We start from the raw sequence: 24,396 nt of genomic DNA, 5'->3' as shown, positions 1-24,396 counted from the left end.
AGCCACTTTTCATCTCTCAGGAAGAGTCAACCGACACAATACACGCATATGGGGGACAGAGAATTCACATGCAACTCTCGAACATGTCCGAGATTCGCCAAAAGTTAACGTGTTCTGAGCCATGTCAAACAAGACAGTTTATGGCCCCTTCTTCTTCACTGAGAGAACTGTCACTGGTATCACCTACCTCAACATGCTGCAATTGTGGCTTATGCCACAACTTGAAGCTGATAGCAGGGACTTCATCTTCCAACAAGATGGTGTTCCACCTCATTACCACAATGTGGTACGAGATTATCTAAATGAGATGTTGCCACATCGCTGGATGGGCCGTGGGGCGGCCGCCGACCAAGTGCTACTCCCGTGGCCACCACGATCACCGGACTTGACACCTTGCGATTTTTTTTTGTGGGGATACATCAAGGATAGTGTTTTTGTTCCACCTCTACCACAGAACCTTGACGAATTGAGACACAGCATCGTAGCAGCTGCTCTTACCATCACTCCTGATATTCTAGGTCGGGTATGGGCAGAATTGGACTATTGATTAGATGTGTGTCGTGTGACGCAAGGTGGACACATATAACATTTATAACTAGTAAAAAAAATTTTTGAGAGTTTTTCTTTCACGTGGTATGTAATTTGTTACATAATTCTTAGCCATTTCAATGTACTGATTTTTTTTAATGTTTCATGGACTTTATAATTATCCTGTATACACTAATACATTGTCTATACTCGACTGTATAACATGCGTGTTGGACTCTTTTTTGGATGGGTAAAATCTTGTGAGTTCGCATCACCGACATGCTGTAGTAGCAGTAAGTGAAGTTAATTTGACCACGTGAATTACATGACCTAGGTCTGACATCACTGGTAAGTCATAGCTAGGTAATGAATTTTTACATAATTTTTACATACCACTGACATATGTTGTGACTAAAAAATGATGTAAGGATAAATATCATGTTGACATCGTACCAAAATTATTTTCTTACGTACATTTTACGTAGAAATGATGTCTTATTACACATTTAAAAACAAAGTTTTAAGTTTTCACTTACGTTGACAGTCCCCATGACTGGCTATTTTATTTTATTTTATTATAGTTTCCTTTTCTACTTGCTTATCAACATATATAAAGAAAAATTTAAATTTAAAAGTAAAATAAATTGCAATATTACATGAAATTATATGAAAATGTGATAGACTATCCACTCATTCTCTATCCATTCTTACGTGAGTAGTGCTAAAATTAAAACATCATTGACTCTTGTGTTCCATATGGGGCTACGCCAATCGTTTTTTTTTCAACTAACTAGACAGGACAAGCAGTATCTTGAAAAATGTAACAAATAACATTTTCATTTATCATGTACGATGTTTTTGTTAACACCCACTATTGCTGGTTACACCATATGCCACAAAAAATCTAAATAACTGACGAAAAAGATAAATATACAAACACACAGAAATCTAGCCAAAATCAGCAGATGTCAAAAAGTTTAAAAACTAGACAGCTCAGAAAATTAATGCAAGGAATTATTTTAAAAAAAAATCACTGCTCAGATGGCCACAGTGGGCTAACAACAATCAAACAGTAGCAACGAGAACAAGAAACAGACAAAAAAGACCTTGGACAATACAGTGACAAACAGACAAACCCTACAATGATACTTGACAGATAATGTGCAAACCTGAGGATCTGTTTTACTGAACATTCTCACACGTTAGGGGGTTTAGGCCTAGCCATCTTGCAATTTAAAATATTTTGATACAGCTTGCAACAAAGCTTCTGTGATACCTAAAGTTTTTGGTTTGACTTGGCATAGGACTTAGCTTTGGCGACTTGTTGAAGTCAACTCTTGTGAACTGATGCTTTTATCATGATAGTTGCAGCAATTTCCTCGCGGTACAAGAAACCATCAGAAAGTTCTTGCTTTTTGTGATGAATATTAATGCAGAAAGCCTGGTATTGTTGTATAATTGCCAGGGTGTTCACTTTCTGGAAAATCAGGGAAAGTTATGGAAAAGTCAAGGAAATTCCTCAGTGATATTAATTTGAGGGGAAAATGTCATGCTCCAGAGTGCCATCACTCAGACTTTTAACACACTTGTCCAGGTGATGTTCTATTGCATAGTCATAATCATACATGGCCTATACAAAATACAAGATTCTGTTTGAAATAAAGAAAGTGGAGAGAGAACTTTTCCAGCTGTGAGGGTGGTGAAGGCTGCATTTTCGTTTTCAGAAAATTTCAGAGAAGGTAAATAATTTTATATCATTCGTCAGGGAAATATGTAAATTTGGTCATGGATAGTTCGGGGAAGTTTTTATACAGATTTTTGTGGACGGTAAAGGCCCCCACGTATGATCAGTCCACACTGAATGGTGTACTGATCAGTCTGAACTGATGGACGGACGAACTGATTGCTTCCCATCGAATCGGACTGTGGGCTCAAGAGCAATCAGTCCGAACTACCGTGTGTGGGAACAGCATCTTGCCAGTTCAAACCGCCAGTCAAAAAAATCAGTCCATCAGTCCATCAGATGAGTGTCATGGCAGACATATTTGTTTATACTCTTTGGTTGCTTTTCTTTTTTTTTCTCCCCCTTTTTATAACTAGAATTGCAACTGAAATGGCAACATCCAAAGTTTCTTCCATATTCTGTGATGGAACGATACATCCAACATCAACAGCACTCTCAAGACTGCTTGTTTTTGGGGAAGGATTCAGTTCAGTCCAAACTGACAATACAAAAGCGAAACACTTCACCCCGCTTAGCCATGAGGTCCTACCAGGGTTATATTATAGTATTACTTAGTTTTACTTGGATAGAATATTACTTCTCATCCTTGATTTTGCTCGTTAACACAGCGGTCTCGCCCTGGGGCCCCTATGGGCATGGGTACGGATCACGCTGTACTCACACTCAGTTCTCGGCTAACCAGACAGTTGACTAAGTCCCAAAGCCCTTGGACGCAATACTACTGGCGCCTCGTACCAATCTCCCACATCATTCTGGGACCTCTCAATCACCCAGAATACCCAGCTATCCAGCTATCCAGGCTAGTACCAGAGCCATTTCGCCACTCTCTGCATTGGCTTTTATTGGGGCTAGGGAACCCCAACTCTAAGTCTGCCCTAAGTGATAAGGGCACCACTGCCAAGTATGAAGCAGACACTAAATGTGGTCCTGGGCCGAAAAGAAAACCTCAACTGGGATCAATTTCCAAGTAGGGACCACCCCGTACTACTACCATTTTCTGTGGTGTCCACCACTATGTTAAGTCAAGTACCAACGCAAGAGTGCTTCGAAAATGATCTCGATACCTCTTCTGATGCCTGTGCCCTTCAAAGTTACTGGATTTCGCATAGAGGTACTTGAATAGAATTAACTGTCGGGTCAGACATTTACAGCCCAGAGGGCCCGGGTGCACCAGATTCGACAATGGAGCCATGGATCCCCCTTCCATTAACCATGTCTGTCAACTAGAGACAGGGCTTTTGGGCTTTACCACCAGGGCTCATTAGTCGAACCCCCCAGAAAGGTTTCAGTCGCATCTGCTGTTGCCTGCAGATTCAGCTCGTCCACAATTTCTTGTACCCCGCCAGGCATATTTAGGATGCCTGAGGCATGGGTGTTCCCGGTAGAGTCCTCCAGGTGCGGAGAGGCTATGTATTCGCATCCTTGCACCCATTCCATGGGCCTGTTGGGTCATGTCTGGGATAACTAGAGCTGGCAACAGCTCCGACATCTCAAAATAGCAATAACCTTCTCCCGCAGCAGTCAGTTCCACTCTCAGTCCATCCAAACTGACAGACTGTTAATTGGTCTGAACTGAGCACCTGGGCTGATAGCGTGTAGAGTGGTATCATTGTCCAACAGGTGAGAACGATAGAATCCAAGGTGCTGGCCACGGGAACCAGATCAACGGCATGAAGGCCGTCGATGGCTCCGTGTACACCTGCGGCATCGACGACAGCCTGAAGCAGATAGACACGGAGGGGAGGAAGTATGCCGGGATTGACGTCAAGTTGGGGTCCCAGCCACGAGGAATGGACGTCACTGGAGACAGGGTTGTGGTGGCGACTGTGAAAGAGGTACCGTACTGGGTGAATGTAGTATGTCGTCTCAGATAGGAGACAAACGGGTAATTTCCTTTAAATGAGGCTGGATAAAATTGTGTGCTGTACTCTTTGTTGTTAATTTTTTTCTTAGAAAATTTTGGAATAAAGCCTGAAACATTAAAAAAAAAAACGGGCAGTTAGCATTTGTAACTATTTTCATGATAAGGAAAATATAATTCAATTAGTGAATATAATTACATTACTATTTATGAGGTATATGTATAAATTTTTATTTAAAGTTTGTGTTAGTTTTGGGGCCACCATAATATTTATTTCTTATTTGGTCATTTGCTCTTTTTATTTTTGCTTCAAAAGAGCAAAAACGAACCAATAAGAACTTTGTAATTCAGCTGCACAGACTTTAAAATCTTAGTTTATGGTGGTTTATTTTTTTTGGGTAAAATAAAAAATTTAACTTTTTCTGAATTTGACATGAGATGCAAAATAAGCTATGTAATTGGACCACTAAATACAGAAACTATTGTATAAATTCTGGATGTTGCTTTTTTTAATTGACAGAATCTGCAAAAGTCATAGTTTCATGTCTAATGTGCAAAATACTTGTCTTTTTTTTTAATTAATTAATTTTGTTGAACTGTTTTAAACATAATCATTCTTATTTTTACAGATGTGGCCATTATGAGAGTCAAATTAAGAAAAAAAAGGGACAGTGACTTAGCTTTGTTGTTCAATCTTTTAAAAAATATATTTAGTGTAAGTGATAGCCCAGAAGAGCATAAAAAATACTGCTGAACTACTGTTTTAAAATCCCTTGTGATTTGTGAGTCCAAACTTTAAAACGATCGAATTTACTATTTTTTTTGACCATATCAACCCCTAAAACATAAAAAATTTATTTAAAAAAAAAGGTTGTACAAATTTTATTGTGATAAGCATATATATTATTAAATAAGAGTTTAACTTAAAATAAATAAATAGGTTTAGTGAAAAAAAAACTTATGTTCCCAATAAAATATAAAATACTAATGCTACAGAAGAACATTGTTAAAAAATGAAGAACCCAAATTTATATAAAATGATAAAATGTTTGATTGCTGATAAAAAAACAATCTTAGGTTTTTTTCTCACTAAAGTTATTAATTTCTTTTGAGGTGAGAATTTTTTTTTCTTTTAAATTTTTATTTATCGTAACCATGAGAACTTCCTTGTTACAATTTGTATTTCAAAGATTATTTCTATTTTGGCTTAATCTTCAAAGGAAGCTTCATGCTGTAAAGATGCTAGTGAGACCGAGCAGATAGCTTGGTTCTTGCAGCAGTCGTGCAAGTGCAAGTGTGAAGGTGCGTTGTTCCAGATCAGTGTGCTGCAAGACGGGCGCAAAGCCTCGAGCCTCCCTGTGGACTACGAGCCGTCGTGTGTGTCCATCCACGAGGAGAGCGGCGAGGTGGCGGTGGGCGGGACTGCGGACAACAAGGTGCGACAACTGCGTTTCCGTGGCCGGCCTGTCGTTCGGGAGCGCGGAACTGTCCCGTAGTGTCTGTGCGGCACACACAAAAAAACATTTTAAAAGAAAATAATGTTCAGCAGAAAATGCAACTCTTTGTCTGCTATAAAAATATAAGTTTCATAATTATATGTCAATTTCAGCCAAATTATATTATATTGAATCATAAAAAGTTAAAAACCTTTTAAGAAGTTCCTACTTGAAAAGTTTTCTTGCATTATACGTTAAAAATAATTTGCACTTGACTTATTAATACACACCCATGTTTCCCTCAATGTAAGTCTAAATGACTTGTCACTTCATGAACTTCTTAACAGGGGTTTATTATTGGTTAGTTTTATGTCAGTTACCAGCCTAATTATTATTGAAGTGAAACTTCTCTACAGATGGTAGAGTAAGTTGTTGCGATGATGTCATTATAGCATAACGAAACTGTAACTTCTTGAGTTTTAAAGAAAAAATGAAATGATTAGTAGTGGCGTGCTCAATGACATGTTTGCATAGTTGTGCAGTTTTATACTTTAACACTTGTATTAGTGTACACTTCCATACTTGTATACTGTGCACTGCGACGGAGCTTCCTACTACAACAATTCTTCCGCCAAACTGGCGAGAAAATTGAACCTGGGCTCGCGTCTTCTATGAAATGGGTGAACTGAGTTGCTCGAACTGCGCAGGTCCACGTCTACAAGCTGACGGGGGCGAGCCTGGCCCACAAGCAGGAGTTGGAGCACCTGGGCCCCATCACGGACTGCGCGTACTCGCCCGACAGCCAGTACCTCGTTGCCTGCGACGCCAACAGGAAGGTGATCCTCTACAGGCTGCCCGAGTACCAGGTGAAGCTTGTTCACGTCTCCCCGCTCTGCGCACAGTCTGATTCTGCAGTATCATACCAGGATTATAAAAAGAAACTACATGGATTTAAAATAAGTTTTATTATAATATATAATCAAATTCAAGATGTTTTCAAAATTGACATGATCTTGCATGAAATACAAGAAGACCTTGTAAAAGTGTATCATAAATATGAGTTCACCTTTCTCTTTACTTCTGACCCTGCCGTCACTATAGTTTTAATGACACATCCTCCAGTATTATGAGTAAACCATCTTATATTTCCATCGCAGAAACAAACAATAGATTTCTTGTCATTTCTACTCTTCTGAGAGGACAAATTATTTTTCCATGTATTACCCAAATCAAGGGATAAAACTAGATCTGTGCCGGATCCTGGGTTTTCCCGAAATACAGGGATCGAGTCTTTCCCGAAACATCAGGCGGGAAATTACTTTTTTTTCAATTTGCCGGATTTATTCTGGTAGTATACCAAACTATTTTCAAATAAATCATTGCACTCGAACCTTATTTAATTCATACACGCAATTGAAAATGCATTATTTTTAGCAGTTCAAACTCAGACTATTAGCAGTGACGCAAAAAATATTCAGAGGCATGGTCATAAACAAGCATATTAGTCAGTATTTGAAACATACACCAGATATAGTGTTTTATCGCATAATCGTTGCACATTTTATACTTGAATCAAGTTTGAAAAGTAAGGGTGCAATTTTTTTGCGAAAAAAGCATTTTATGTTAGGTAAGGTTATTCATAAAAACAAAACCTATTGTTTATTTAATAAGTAGAGCATACAAAAGCATGCCAAACAATTTAAATTAATATGTCATGCAAAAAAAAAAAACATTTTGTTCAACATCACATGGCAACATCCAAGTAATAGAGAAAATAAAGTAGGAGCCATGACTGGCCAGACAAAGCACAGTACAAAACACTCACAAAAATCTTGAAACATTAAATAGCTGGGAACTTTCCTGGTAAAAATGACGTCCTTTTGGCTACAAAGATCTTTCTTACAATTACTACAGTAAAACCTTTTTGTTGCGACCCCATTTATTGCGACCACCTCTCTATTACAACCCGATTTCGAGGAACCGTGAAAAAATTGCCGAAAATCAGAAGAAAATCGGACAGAAAATAATAAGTTTCTTGTGGTGAGTGGCGTGCTTCTGCGTTTCTCTTGCTGAGTTCTGTACTGCCGTAGGCAGCGCATATCTAAAAATAGATACCACTTCCTGTCGACCGCTGTCAGCGCTTAACAACCCCCATTCCACGTTCCTTTGCCGGCAGGGTGCAGATAAAGGTTTTTGTGGCAACGTGTTTACATTTAGCTTTTTGCGAGTGTCTAGTGTGGTACGCAGTTAAGGCAAAGCTACCTGCTGGATTTCTCTTGATTTTGATTACTATCGGATGACAATACACAGCGACCGACTGGATGCACGCCCGCCTCGACTTGTTTTAACTGCCGCAGAGATGTTTATTTTGACAGCTCAAGCAATTATTTTTTCCCGTGGGTTTGATAGAAAAAGGTCGCTTCACCTAGCACAAAAAAATAAAGGCTACACCACTTATTTCCCACGCAGGAAACACACTGGCTGCCGTCTGTCTCCCTCGCATTTATCTTTCTTCTAACATTCCACGTCTCACCTCTCACGCGAGCAATAATGAAGCGACCACGCATTGGGCCGTTTTATGCTTTGTTTGGTGACAGCAGCTTGATTTTATTCGGTATATTCCTTTCCAAATTACCCTTGCTATTAAAATACATTTATATTTAAGTTTGAAAGCTTGTAAATTCCTTGCCAGAGATGACTGAACTCGAACTTGGTGTGAAAAGTGACATCTTTTGACCCCTCCCTCACCGCTTTAGTACACCATTCATAATAGCCCAATTTTACGGGAGAAGGGAGGGTAAAATGAGCATTTTCTCCCTGAAGGTTTTTGAAAGGAAGCGAAGTTGGGGTGTTATAAGGGAGGACACTAGATGGTTTGTGTGTCTGGGAGGGATGAGCTAGCCTTGAAGAATGTTAACGAGACGGGAGGGAGGGGTGAGCTTATGCGTCATGCAGCTGCTGCCGCCAGCCAGCCGGGCGAGCTTAGTGTGCGCCCACTCGCGTTGCAGAACCTACAGCTGCCATATTTTTAAAGGAAGTGTCCCATTATTTTTCTTTTATTCTTACATGAACATTATTGGAAGTATTAAAGCCGACACAAAAATATGCTGTGTGTTAAAATTAACAGATTTTAATGATCTTTCATTTAGTTTTTTTTTTTAAATTTTTTCTTCTGATTTTCACATTTTGGTCAAAATGTCCAATTTCTTGACGGTTCCCGAGAATGTATTCGTAAAATCACTGCTTTGTTAAATCCGGGGTTCGTGACATCGGGTGGCCTGTAGGGTGACGGACTTGTCATGAAGGTTGAAGTGGGTTTAAAGCAAAGCCGTCTAGCATTGTGAGTGACAGCATCCTGCCATTGTACGGCTGGTCTCTTAGCGTGTAGCGGTTTCGGGGGGGGGGGGTTGAAATGAACTGAAAATTTTGGAAAACATCTATTACGACCCCCCCTCTATTACGACCCTATTCCTGGGGACCATTTTCCTGGGAACCGTGAGGGGTCGTTTCAGAGAGGTTTCACTGTATTATGTGATTCTCTGGCCAGAGAGCTTTCGCACAGACGTGACAAACATCTGTCTCTCTTGCTAATATAGGATGCGATAAATATTGTATGTCATTTCAGCGCCTTGGAGTCGTACATATCTCTCTTTCTCTCTCTTTTTATTTTTTTTTATCTTTCTTTCTCTCGCTTTTTCTTCCTCTGTCTTTCTCTTGCTTTCTCACTCTTTCTTTCTCTCTCTTTCACTAAAAATACTGTCCATATTCTATAAACATCACAAATACACTATAAAAAACACACTTAAAAATATAACATGTAAATGAATAAAATGTAAAATACAAGTAAATGAAATAAAATATTGAAAAAAACACTTGCATATATAGTAACCTAGTCAACCTTGCAGAAATTGATGAAAATGTATTTAAAGTGCTTTTCTAAATAATATAATAATTTATATCAGAAACTATTAAGAATGATAAAATACAAATATAAAAATAGGTCACCATGAACTAAGCCTACATAATCACCTGATGTACTACCCTACTGAAAAACATTATCATAAAAATATTCTGAAATACTAGGGGAAAGGCAGTGGCTTGCAATGTCACATGGTTGTCACTTTGCATGATTATGGAAATAAGTTTTTCCATCATAGCTTATTCATAAATGAAATCTTATAGTTGTGAGTAAAGCAGTATATGCATATTTATCTACTGTGAAGTGATATATATTTCTCTTCAGTCCATGCCTATTGTGCAAAAGTTGCTAATGTAATTTACAACAGTGAACAAATAGAATGTTTGTATTTTTAATTTATATAATCTAGTTACAGCTTGCAGTTTTGCCAAAACTTAGAAATTTTAATGTGTTTTATTGAAGATTTGTTGTTGATGTGAGAAAGTAAAGTATATTGCTAATGTAGAGTAGCACAATAGATGCTTTTCTGCCATTCATAGTATCATCTGTGTGCTAGAGCTTCCACTAACACAGTGTATTTATTATTTTACTGCTTTCATTGCTTGCTCTTTGTTTGGAAACCTCAGAAAGTAAGTATTGTGTGCTTCTGCAAATTTTTTGTGTGCCTTAATTTTGTAATGATGTTTTAATGATTCAAGCATATTATTATGGATCCAGAAATTTAACACTGTGTAAATATCTATAGTCACAGATTTTCCATAAATAAAATAATACAATTACCAAAGTGGTGTTTTTCAACACTACAGACCTACCTCTAAGCACCCTTTAAAACAGTGTTTCAAAATTCCTATTGGTATCTGATAAACTACCAGTTATAGGTTTAGATGCAGTGTTGCAGCCGCCACCAGAGATCCTTAGGAATACAGCGTAGCCGATGATGTTTTCTAAAAGATAAGGATGTTTAATATCAGTACATTACAGGCTGGGGACTCAACTGTTTTCCACCATAATTGTGCCTATTAAGGAAATAGTTATTTATGATATATGGTACCATATAAAACATAAAATAATTAAAATTAAGCAGAATTTTAACAAAACTTAAACTCATTTCAAAAATGTGCACCCACGCGTGTTTTAACAGTATTTCTATAATATTATAGGCCCCTTCTGGGAGGGGTGCTCTCAGAATGGTTAATCTGATTTCCGTAACAAAAGGGATTAACAACAGTGCTATAACAAGTAAACGAGGGATTTCCAAAAATGACTGTTGCCAGAACAATTTATTAAATAATTTATCCAGGGCGATCAACAACTGCCAAAGTTCATTACATATGTTCAAACATGGGAATTTAACATTAATATGCTTTCCAAGAGCAAGTTATTGACAAGAGCATACTCCATCATGATCTCAAGAATGTGTAAAGTTACCATATTTTTATTTTATTAACACGTTACTGTCCCTCGTCATTAAATATGTTCCTTTATCAATACAGATTAGAAATTCACACTAAATATTGAGGGTTACAAATTTGAGAATCACACTCAGTCTCATTGGACACATGCGGCAGAAAGCCCCATATTACACAAAGCGAGCCATCTTAAATGATCCTCAAAGCACAAGCATACAAAATGTGGTTAACACGCCGTACACCATAAATTTGCACTCTAAATAGTTATAAAGAAAAGAAAGACTTGGTAAAGAACTAACAGTGAATGTGCGCACATTAATTACACAAAGAATAAATTGTGATAAGCTTCGCTGCCAACGCTGGGACTAACATTCCTATCCTAGCGGGTCAATTACAGAGTCCTCACGAAAAATGTCTCGCAGTGCGCGAACCACACATACATCTTGCGAGTCACGGTTGACTAAGGGAGGAAAAGCTCTAAAAATTACTCAAACAGAATTTAGAAGGTGGCAGCTGAGACAATGATTTAAAAAAAAACTAGAAAGGAAAATTTAAAACATTTACTTTAAAATACCGGGGGCGGCCACCGCGCCCCATCAGAAATCACTCAAAGTCAATATCAACCGTACCTTATCAGCGAGAGCAAAAGAGTGATCGGTCGGAGTCCCAGCGTCGAAACAGGAAGAGGAAGGGGGAACAAGCCCTTATAAAAACTACCCAGGTGGCGCTAGCGTCGTCAGCCGCCGACCGAAGAAACGAAAAGAGGGGAGTGGGAGGGGAGGGGTTTCAAGCAAATGTTAATGGAGGGAATGAGAGGGAGGGAAGGCCGTGCGCCCATGTAGCCCGTTACAAATGTAATAACGTAAATTTGTCATAAGTCATAATATAAATTCAATGAAAACATCTTTAAGGCTCTAAACAAATTGCAACACATGACGTGTCAAGGTAATGGCAGTTTAGTTGGAAGAATATGATATTAAGGAGTAATAGTATATGAATATAGAGTGTTAATCAAAGCATTTTAATGGTCATGTAGTATATAAATGGTCCTTTTCGAACACACCTTGTTAATTTTTTTGTTTATTCATCCGATGTGTTTGTTTAATGGAGTTGGTATTTCACATTACCTGTAAAATGAGTGGAGACCCGCTAATTTGAACCCTGCTAATCTGAAAATCCGGCTAACCCAAATGATTTGAGGGTTAAAAGTATTTAATTTTTAAGCATTTTAATAATTATTTTTGATGTCTTGACTTAATTAGAAACATGTTTAGTGACTTTGTGCTTTTAAAAGTGTTATAGCGTTATAGGCTATGTTACGTGACAAATTAATGCTTAAATAAATCTACTTTAATACATGCTGTTGCATTACTGCCATTATTTGGCTAATCTGAAAACATAATAATCAAAACAGGTCTCGGCTCCAGTCAGTTAAGATTAGTGGGACTCCACTGTAGTAAGTTGCCAGATGAAAGTTGTTATGGCTAGTGATTTAGCATTTGCAAGTTTATTTTCTGTACCATATTTATGTCTGATATAACACTAAAGTAAAAACTCTTGATGTTTAAAGTTCTTGAGTAGACAAGTGTTTTAAATTAATGTTTGCAATTAATTAAGTTTTATTTAATTGTAATTTAACTGTTATTTTCCTATGTATTAAATTTATGTATTTGTATACTGCCTGTTTATAGTCAAAATTTTACAAACAACACTGTAGTCATATGTTTAGACAGCTGATAGAATTATACTGGCAACCTGTAACAGTTCTTTCGGTACTGTAGGTGATAAGTAAAACCTTATGAGAGATTGGGAATATTTGTTATTATTATTTTTTTAACTTTTCATTACTTACAAAATATAGTCACAACATTACATATAAGGTTTATAAATTGACAAATTCAAGCATGAGTCTTGTGGATCGTGTGACCATTTTATGAGTGGGAGGTAAAGATACTTTGATATGTGGTTGGTATTCATATGTATCTGGAGATTTTGGGTACAGCAAATTTTCAGATGTCAAAAGTTTGAATTTAAAGTTTGCAAGTTAATTTAAATCTTACAGGGGAATAAGTCCCAGCATATTGGCTTAGCTTTAAAATTAGATAATACACTGTAACTATGAGGTAACTTTTAGTTCTTTACATGAAGAAACCATGTTTTTTTGATCTGGTGATTTGAGACTAAAGCCCATTGTAAAAAAAAAAATATAAAAGCTTGGTAAAACATTGTTGATGCATTGAGATGTCAAAAATTGGGATAAATTTAATAGAAATGAAATTATAGCCAAAAATAGGAAAAAAAATATTTTAGGGACGTGAAAATTAATCCTCCTCATGTAGCGGGTACATTTTTTTTCCAGCAGAAAATCACCTTCTTACTAGCATCCCAGAGGGAATCTTGTTCTAATCACAGTCCGGTGACCCTGATTACGGTTGTTCCGTGGTTTCCCAAAATCATTCCAGTTGAATTCTGGGATGTTTCCTTAAGCTGGAGTCACAATGCCACTACAACCACACAGCCCCGATATGGTCAGTAGCCATTGAAATACGTCACCGTGGCGTCAACACGACAAAAATACGCGCCTGACGGTCCACAAGAAGTAGATCATATTTCTAATTTTGTCTTGTCATGCCACACAATAGAAAGCAAAACAGAAACCTTACAAAACTAAACTTCAAAAAGTTTACTTACTTTTTTAATTTTTATGTTGAAAAACAGTATTTTGTTTTATGTTTGGGTACATTTTACATTTGAACTGTAACTTCAACTGTTTACTACGTTTATTTTTTTAGTATTTAGCATAGCTAACAGTGGAATTATTTTCTGCCCTTATCTACATATCTGTAGCATGCTTCCGAGTATCTAAAATAAACTAAATGTAATTTTGTTATGTACTTGAGCTATCAACAGGAAACACAAGTTTCCTATAGAGCCTTCACTGTTTTTGGCACATTATATACTGCACTTTATGTGCACACTATTAGAGTAAATGTTGTGGTATTGTGACCCTAAACTTTTATCTCTGTCGTGCTGGAATGATGTACGATGTGTAATCAGACCTGTCATTTCATGTTGGTCGTGGCATTGTGACCCCAGCTTTGCAGTGGGACGTAGCCAATTCCTTCCATTCGTTCCCTAATGTCCCTGGCCTGTGTCTGAAGTTTCCGTCCTTTAGGCGGTGGTATCATAAATTATTTGGCTACTAATATTTTTTGCACATTATCTAAAGTAAATTCATAATATAACCATATTTAATTGATAGAAGTGTTTTTTTATACTAAACAAGTCCTTAATTTATGGTTTTCATGAACTTTATAACAGATTTTTGTGTCAGTCCTAGTGTGTTCTGAAAGCATGAAGTCATTTTGTGTACAGTTTTTGTATGTAGCCTTTGTCTTGAAAATCTTTATTTTAGTATGTCATCATAATTCAATAAAAATTATGTTTTCCCACAATAATAGAACATGAGTTTATCAGGGTCTTGAGAAAATCTAATTTTCATTGATTTGTAACATTATACTATAAATATAGTTTTAAGACAAACAATGCGTACAATTGATTAATCAAAAAATGCAATGGTTTCATGCTTAAAAATTTGCCTTTAAGCACATACAAACCATTAAATAAGGATTTGTTTTGTAGAAGAAGCCTTTTAAAAACATTTAATCGTGGCTATATTATAAAATTATTTATAACGATTTGCAAAAAAAAAAAATAATGGAAGCAAAATAAGCAAGGATACTGAAAAAAATGGCTAAATGTGGTGGCGGTGGTTGCAGCTCGCCCACAACAAGGAGTGGGGGTTCCACAACGCCCGCGTCAACTGCGTGGCCTGGTCTCCAAACTCCCTGCTAGTGGCCAGCGGCAGCCTCGACACCACCATCATCATCTGGAGCATACAGAACCCTGCCAAGCACACCATCATCAAGAGTACGTTTCGCATTCACACCTGGCGGCCCACCTCTGCCGATATTCGACATTTAGTGTTCAGATTGCTCCCCTCCCACCAGAGCCATTCCTGGGGAGTTCAAAACCAGAATTTTTCTTAATTTAAAATAAGGAGCTAATGTTATGAGCAGGTTGGGTTTTCTTTGGCCACTCCCGTTTCTCTCACCCATCCATTCCGTCAATACTCCATTCTAATCTTACCACCTCTCACAGTCTCTAATGACCTCATTTATTCGTATCAAATATTGTAGTAGAACAATATAGGAAACCCAGACCTTTTTACTTGGCAAACGATGGCGACACATGACTCCAGTGATCCTAGCATCTTGGGCCTGTAGAACGCCCGCAAAATTAAAATTCCCATGTATTACAATGAGCGATCTCAGTCCAGACATTCTCTCTTCGTTTGAAATATTGTTGTCGTAGAGTAATGAATTTACACTCAATACATTTGTATGAAAACAATGTATTCATATAGTAGAAACAAGTTTTTTTCAATCTACAAAAATATATGACATAAAGATCATGAAAAATTACCCAACCCTAAACATGATGACAAAAGGACAAAGATCATACAACTTTTAACAATGATACATGCTTAACTTGAAACCTGAATTTTTGTAAATTGTTTATTTCGTAAATAATTCCATGGAATTAGTTTATTAAATGGTATTCAATTCAATTTCAAACTTATATATCAATATAACTGATATTTGATAGAGTAATGTTTGTGTGATTGAAATTTATGGATGAGACATAAGTGCTGTGTCTCCTATTTAAAGTATATTCAACTCACTGATACGACCTTGAGTTTGCATCATGGGTTGGCAGGAAGGGGAACTAGGCGCTCTCATGCCTTTCTATTTAGTGTAGCTCACAACTCGGACATTTTAGAGCGGTGATTTGTGTGTTTATGGATAGAGTTTATTTAGATAGATTGATTTAAACCCAAAATAATTTTTTTAATGTACTTCTTTTGGATGCAAAGTTCTATTTTTTTACCTTTTAGTGGATGCGTCTGATGGTGCTTGCAGATGCACATCCGCAGAGCCAGATAACGCGCATAGCCTGGCTGGACGACGAGACGCTGGTGTCCGTGGGCCAGGACTGCAACACCAAGCTGTGGACTGTTGCTGCCATATAGGTGAGTTAGTTGGTTTCAGCACCACCATTTTTACGTCACTTACCGTTCTCAAGAGGTTCAACAACACAGCCACCCATTTGCATAAGGCAAACTCAAATACAAGTCTCTCTCTTTCACTCTTCTCTTAAGATGGCGTCAACATAGCAACAGCCAACATTGATGCATCATTTAATAGCATGAATTAATAAATGTGTATTTTTATATTATTTTTCATTAGATATAGTCTGTCTGAATTTTGTGAAATGCTTTACTTATACAGTGGAATCTCATTACAATGTATCTGAAATAATATTTTTTGTACTGAACTGTTAGTGAATCTAAAATTCTTGTAGGGTGTTGTGGCCTAGAGGGTAGAGTTAGTAGGAAGAAAAGAGTGTAACAGTGAAAAATGCAGCATCCTTTTGAAGATCTGTTCTCTTGCTATGAGGCGATAACCATATGACACCAAGAACAATGAATGATTTTGACTTACCCAGTGGTGGCTGGCCAGCTTGTGCTATACGCAAGTGTCACAGCCAGTTTGACTTTATATATATATTTTTGTACACCTATCCCTCACTTATCACATCTTCAAATAGCACAGATTCATTTAGTGCGATGTTAATTTTACTGCCCCAGTCTTGAATAGCACGTCTGTAAATTTCAGTTAGCGCAAAATCTCCATAGGCAAAAAAAAAAGTCAAACACGACACCACGAAGTCTGTTTCAACTTTTGTAAATAACAGATGTGCCGTGGGATACAGTTAGCCAAACAAGGGGAGATGCGCGCGCAGATCTGACTACGCTATCGGCTGTTGTACAAACATCAGCTATGGCAAGTTAAATTGCGGCAATGGAGTGTAAAGGACCAAATATTTTTACATCCGCGCGTATGCCTCCGTGCCGTACCGTTGTCGCCTGGTCACAAACCGGGCCGTGAACCCAGTCTAGCCTGTGGCAAGGAATTCACACAAACAAAAGCAACGTCTGCCCATTAACTGCCGGTAACTGTACATGCTTGATCACTCATAAATCATAATGCATTGTGTTAAAGTATTTGAGACAAAACTAGAAGTATTACGGCATGCAGTTTGACATGAAAGCTACGCTTATGTTGGTCGCACTTGTAATTTTAAGCAAGTCAGCTGTGCGCACAATTTTCTTTTGAAGACGTTTTTAAATGTTATAACCTTTATCTGTTAGTCTGCGTCGCCATGGTGTACCATTTATAAAAATGCAGCCAGCGCTAGTTGGCATCATTCATGTTTGGTTATGTTGCTTCCCGTATAGAGCGTGCGCACACATAGTCGAATATCGAGACTGATATCTCGCCGATTGCATGCAACGCGCGCTCTCTGTCTTGTGCCGAGTTTACTACATTTGATAGCCCGCACTCTTTTTGAAAAATTAAAATGTAATCATCCGGACTGTAGTATCGGTTTCACTGTCAGTAAAGGATGGATGGTTTGGAAAGATACGCGACGTGAGTTGAAGGTCATGCCCGGGCGGGCAAGTCAGCCAGCCGACTGACGATAAAGTACATAACTACGTAGCTCCCGTTACGCAGTGTCGTATTTGTCATACAAAATGTGATAGGAGACATATAAAGATTAATGGTGTGACATATTTATTGTTCACTGTTATTCTACGCATTTATATTACGTAAAGTATATTTTCCTACACAATTTTGGAACACATTAATTAAATTCGCCTTGGTATTTATAGAAACTAATGCTTCAGAATATGCAATTTCAAATAACACGAGCATTTTTAGGAACGAATTAGTCATTCTAAGTGAGGGATAGGTGTACTATGAAACTGTATAAATTTGGAGGAAAAAAATGGCATATAAAAGGCTTGTATAGTTTTCTTGAAAATTGAGTGGAAGTAAAACATTTCCTTTCTAGTCGCCTATGAGAAATCAGTAAACTTCTGAGAAACAGAGAAATGAAACGAATAGTGGCCACAGTTTATGGAATTAGCCATAATGGTTGAGCATTGAAAAAAAGAATTATCTATATTACAATCTTACGATGTATATTTCTGATTGCACATCTTGAGTTCCGGTGAAACATCTGTCTGGTCATGATAAATTATTTAAAGAGGTTTGGGTGCATGCTCTGAGTTCTTACTACCATTTGGTAATAACAGGTGGACAGACATGTTACAAATACTATTTATATAATGGAGTGAAGTCTTATAATAAGCAGGTTTTACTGTTAAGAAACAAACTTTGAAACTTTATGCTCTGTATTTTATGTGTATTTTTATCTTGATGTTTTCTTTTCATAGCCATTTAAAAAAAAAAAAAAATTATCAAGAAAGTAGAGAAAAGGGACCTCTTTTTACACATGTAAATAACAAAATACATGAGTTTTATCAATTATCACTTGGAAATAGTTATGAGACCAAAATTTTTTTGTAAATTCCCAATTTTTGTGATGAAATATTTTGATAAGTTTTTACCAATTTCCTGCATTACATAGAAAATTATCTCTGTAATGCACAGTTAGTCAAACATGCAGTTTTATTTAAGAACAGAAAAGTTGCCTGACTTTTGAAAACAGCAGATAATGTTTAGCACATATATGGACACAAACTAAGTAATTTAACATCAAATGCAGTGATTATATAGACTATATGTAGGAATTTTCCTTGATTATAAATAATTTCATGAAGTACTGTGTTAATGGATAGTATTGTTTATATTTTGTAGATGGTGAGGCAGATGTCCAGAGAATGCTTGTGGTGTATGAACTATGAAGAATACCCTCGTGAAGTTTTTATATCTCCATTGTAAAAGGTGATTTTGTTGAATTTTGAGCCAAAGTATTTTGTTTACTATTGGCAGTGGGTGCAATGCCTGTGCACTGGACAGCGTGGTTTCTGTGATTAATTTCGAGAGTGACGTATTTATTTATTGTACAATTGATAACTGTTTGATGGCGTAACCAAATTGACGTGTCGCTGCTTCAGTGCAGAGATGTTCCTATGTTCTTTTCCAAGTGCAATTGTTTTCTGGTTCAAAGCAAAATCAACAGTCTTAAAGTTTATCTTGTCTTCATGTAAGTCAGCTTGTCTCTGTCTATGGCTTTTTAATTATTTGTAGATACATAATTTTACTAGTGATTTACTAAAATAAACATATATTTATTTTCAACATTACAATTCAGTTGAGAAAGATCTTTCTTTGGCCAGTGCAGTTTAAGATAATTTTTTTTGTCTCAGTACGTGCACTGTTTTCTGAGCAATTTTACGTATAAAAGCTAGTTGGGAATCCATCCAAGCAGTGCAGGTTGGGAAGTTTAGTTAGTTTCTGTCGTACCTACCCCTCCTTGGTCTGTCTATCCCCTGTAGATATGCTTAACTAAAATGGAGCGAGATGCTTTACCAAGAAAATTATGTCGTTTATGGATTTCAGTAAACGTGTTCTGATTCATGTAGGTATCTGGTTTCCCATTTTGTGGAAAGATGCATGGGAAAGTAATGGGTCATGTATTTTTCTAAAACAAATTAAATAAATGTTCTTAATTTACATTCATAAAGAGTGATGAATTATGTATGGTGTAACATTAAAGAGCAAAAAAATTATTTTTATAACACCATGTTACTGTTTGCAATGTTCGTGCTTGGGTAAATTGTACCAGTTACTAGCAGTTTTAGCAAAAATATCTCAAGTTTCCCCCCCTCCCCCTTCCCCAATTTCTCTTTGATACATTTTGCAAAAAAAAAAAAATGTTTTCTTTATCTCAGATTTTGTCCAATTGTTTTCCCCATCCAAAATATTCATTAGACACTCACACCTAGTATGTCTGAATATCAGAAATGGAAATTAAGTGAAAATTTTGATGTAGTTAGCATGAAGAGTAAAGCTAGAATTTTTTTGGGTGGGTAACGTGGGGATGACTGGAATTACATATTATGCATTTCTAGAAACAATAAATTATACATGTAAACTTCTAATCACTCAGTGTTGTATATTTTATATTAGTACATAAAGGTTATTTTAAAAAAAAATTTTTTCTAAGATTTGTTTGCATTGTCTACACTGCTGGTTAGCATATCTACTGTGTGTGCTTTATGTAGCAAATACTGGTTGACATGTATGCACTTGTGAGTTCATTGTCTGCTGATTGCATGTAGTCCTCCTTTACAAACATAACTAATATACCTTACAGAGAAATTACATATTTATCTTGTTCTGGATGTTTGATTTCACATATTACGTACTGTTCTATAATCTATTAAGTCTAGTAAATATTTCTTATTCTGATATCTTGTCCCTCCACAAACTAGGATAAGTTATATGTATTACGAGTTATATCATTTCAGTTTGTTTTATATTAATTGCTTTGTGAGTGATTTTTGTGGCGTTTACATTACTTATAAGTTATAAGTAAAATTTTGTGGAACAAATATTTGTTACTTTTTAGTACTGAGCAATGTATGGAGTGAATTTTTAAGATTAATATTAACATATTTTTGCTTTTGCAAGTTGTCTCCTGGACAAATGAGAGTTTCCTTAGTTTTTGTGTTTCTAAGATAAAATGCTCACTAACTCTGGTTGTTTTTGCCAGTGATAGGATTTGCAGACAAAAGTTTCGTTTTGTGTTTTATTATGCAGTTAGATTATGTGTGCTGCTTCATTCCCACAACTGCAGTAGATTCCCGACTATCCGGGTGCGGGTTATCCGGTTTGCGGGTTAACCGTGCCATATTTTCTTAAGCCAAGAACACAAAAATGATTTAACTTTTTATTTCTGTGGGTGCACAATAGCAACGGCACTTGTGTTGCATTAAATACAATGCAATAATTTATTAGTAATGCAACGAATTAAAGTGACAACCCACCAAATAATATTTTGCTCTTTCCTTGATAGCTATTCGCTTCCTTCATTGTATATTTATTTCCGATGATGCCCTAGTTTCAAACAACCACTAACCCACATAGCAGCAGCTCTGGAGTCTAAAGCGAAAAGCCATAAGCTTTCAGGGCTAGTTTACCTCGCACCTACTAGGATTCGCTTGCTGCAAATCATGGCAGAAAGCATCTAGTTAATAACAGTCAGGAATTATGTTAACAGGTTAAATATTCTAATAATATAAAACTTTAAGTTTATACTTTTTAAAATCTTATTTCAACTGAAATATATCACCTATATCAGAAACATTATTTTGTAACTCAGATATGTTGGTAGTGCCTACATAGGAATGTTATGCCCAAGCCTTAGTATGTGAATAATGTGGTACGTGAATTATTAAGTTTACCATATTTACTCGCATATAGGTCGCGGCAATTTTACCAGATTTGATGGGGAAAAAATGAAGTGCGACCTATATGTGAAGAAAATTTTTTTTAAATTTTTGAGGAATTTTTTTTGCAATATTTTGCTTTAAAATGCGAAAAAGAAGTTTATATAGGTATAGGCAAATTTATTTACAATGTACACATACATCGAAACCCCTTATTTACGTTACGTACCGTTATTTACGTTTTTACGTTATTTGCACTATATTCTTCAGGTCCCGTTTAGTTCCCATATAGTCCAATACAATACTTTCACGCGAATTATGTCTCAAAAATCGAATCCATCCCGCTATTTACGTCACGTAACAACCAGAAAATACGGTGGGTACTTTAAGAGTAGATAAGATTAGCTAGGACTTAGGCCTAAAAACATTGTGAAAAATGTAACGTTTATAGTCGGCAATGAACATTTTAAATCGCAAAATATACATATTTTATAACATGAAAAGTTGCTTTTATTTCTAAACATGTAATAATTTAATCCTAGGCGTGTAAAAGCCCGAGTAATTATAGAAGGAGACAATCTAAAATGCACGAGGGAAAAACGTAAACTCACCAATGTATTATCGTGGCTGATTGATAAGTTCTGATTCGTATTTATGTCACAACTTAGCCAAAATACTGGTACGAGACAAACTCACAAGATAAAATGAGCGGAGTCTTCGTAACTGTTTTATACGTATTTTATAATTTCGGAAATATTGTACAGTTGACGCATATTTTTTAAACTAACAATTTATTTCTGGGGATCGTAATTAATTAATTATTGGTATCAATACATCAAGATGAACGTAAACTTGAACATGTCACGGCAGCAAGAAAACTGGTGTGTATGCCAATAAACTGGTATTAGAACTGGACAATACTGGTACACGGGAGGTGGAGCTTATAATTTTTTCCGCTAAGCTCACATCTATTGGCTGTCTGCTGATGGAAGCTCACGAGTCTGGGCGGAGCGTTGAGTGAGTTATACTGCGCATGCGCAGCTCAGAGAACAGAGAGAGCCAGCCGGCGGCCACGCCGCGCCGTAACAACAGCTGATCGAGTACAATGACCTTTCTCCGCGCACTGCGCGCTATTGACGGTAAATTTCCATCAATTTGTGGCCCTTTTTTTAAATTTTTTTTTACTGTGGTGCAATGCGTATGTGTAATGAATTACCGGTGCGACCTATATGGGGGGAATCTTAAATACCAAATTCAAGACCTCAAATTATGGGTGCTACCTATATGCGATGGCGACATATATGCGAGTAAATATGGTAATTTTAGGTGGTTTAATCTGAAAATGTTTTTTAATATTTATTTTAATGTACATCTAATGTATTTAGACATATTTATATTAGTACTGTATAATAATTTTTAATGGGAGTAGTGTCTTGATTAAAATGGTAGTCAGCAAGCACAATTGATTGGAAAAAGAATTATTTTGATTAAAATACTAGCTTACTGAAAAAATGCATTTGACTAGCGCTCTGTTTTACTGAAATGAATTAGGGCATTACTTCGAGGGGTGTCTGTTACAGTGTTTGTCTAAATAGTAGAGATAATAAATTTTAAGTTTTTTTTTTTTTTTTTTACTTTGCTTTAACCGTGTTTTTCGGTTATTCGTGAACCCCTTGCCTGTCATTACCCCGGATAATCGGGAGTCTACTGTATATTCATTCATTGACAGCTGCATTTATTTATAGCCAGAAAATAGTAACCCTGGTGCTCTTTAAAAATGATCAGTAGCTTCTTGAGAGAACAAGACCACAATTAAATATTACATATTGTGTGCTGTTTCTGAACCATTTTTTTATATGATGTAAATTTTGTGCTTATAATTGTGACCAAACATAAACTCTACATTCTGTTTCAATTGGTTTAGTTAGTATAAAAGGTTGGGTCTTGCTTGCAAAAAATGGTTCTCATAATGATTTATAGAAGCCATATGAAGTGAGTTCTATCACTGATGTGTTTAGATGCTTAATTGATATTTGTTAGATGCTTAATTGATATTTGGATTGAACCCCTTGCCATTTGGTTGACAGAGCTACAAATACAAATAATGCATAAAATAATGGAGGGAAAATAATTGTTGGTTTTTCATTAAAAATCAGGTAAATGCCATACACTTCATACAAACGTAATGTACAAGTGTTGCCCGTTCTTGTTTTATCAGTTGTTTGATTTAAGTATACTAGTGTGTGACATTTTGTAAAACTTTGTAATGACAATACATATGTTAACATGTTTTGCATTTGAACTATTCTAAAGTAGCCTCCTACATTTTTATTAGTAAAGCAAGCCATTTACAAAATAAAGTGAAAATTAAGTACAAATTAAAAAAGTAAGTACAAAGGTTCTGCCCTCTGAATAGCAACTGTCTGCAACCTGCCTGTCATGTGAGACAGTTGAATTTATTTTCCATTTATATTTTATTTTGTGCATTAAATACCAATGGAATTTTTTTTAGAAATTTAAGAATCCCATCAAAGAATATTATAAAATAATTAATTTTAGCTATAGTAGTAATTAATTTCTCTCCTATAATAATGGAAGCAAAATATCAGTTGTTTCGTAAGGGAGATGCATTTACTACCATTTATTCACACAACTTTAGGAATACAATCCAACCAAGATAAAAGAGATTTGTGTTTAAAACTCTCACCACTACAAGGTTAAAAATACAACAATAATAATAATTAAAAAATGTGAATAGAAAAAAAAAAACATTTTTACCAATGTCAGTCTGCTAACATATGTATAACCATTAACTGTGTTATGTGCCAAGAAAAAACGTGACTAAACTAAATGTGTCTGAAGAATGATGTAGTACAGCAAAATTTAATGTTTAAAAAACTCATTGTGACAGTGTGTTTCAACAGTGCCTTAAAATGAATTAGGATAGTGATATTGCTACTAGCTTGTCTGTGTTCTCTGAAGGAACAAGATCATAAGGTGAATTGTGATAAAACTGAAATAACACAAAAAAAAACATGTCAATACACCAGATAACGCTGAAATTCAAGTTAATACACCACAAAACACCAAAATACATTAAAATTTCCGAAACTAATCAGCTTTTTCGATCAAAACTTAACACTAATGACAAATGCATATTCTTTTAAATTTAAAT

General features: G+C 36.1%; 1 protein-coding gene across 1 annotated transcript in view; it reads left to right on the top strand.

Moving 5' to 3' along the window:
• The window catches only part of LOC134535837 (actin-interacting protein 1), a 31,709-nt gene extending 8,198 nt beyond the window's left edge, over window positions 1-23,511 (top strand). The window contains exons 10-15 of the mRNA XM_063375160.1: window positions 3,893-4,107; window positions 5,450-5,569; window positions 6,277-6,435; window positions 14,677-14,827; window positions 15,880-15,989; window positions 18,685-23,511. Coding sequence (XP_063231230.1) covers window positions 3,893-4,107; window positions 5,450-5,569; window positions 6,277-6,435; window positions 14,677-14,827; window positions 15,880-15,989 — 755 coding nt within the window. The 3' untranslated portion in view covers window positions 18,685-23,511. The remainder of the gene's footprint in view (window positions 1-3,892; window positions 4,108-5,449; window positions 5,570-6,276; window positions 6,436-14,676; window positions 14,828-15,879; window positions 15,990-18,684) is intronic.
• Window positions 23,512-24,396: the final 885 nt, after the last annotated feature.

Source organism: Bacillus rossius, chromosome 10 (genome assembly GCF_032445375.1).
Source record: "Bacillus rossius redtenbacheri isolate Brsri chromosome 10, Brsri_v3, whole genome shotgun sequence".
NCBI classification, from domain to species: Eukaryota; Metazoa; Arthropoda; class Insecta; order Phasmatodea; family Bacillidae; genus Bacillus; species Bacillus rossius.
Note: the sequence above shows the minus strand (reverse complement) of the source record. Positions and strands in the feature narration are given on the sequence as shown.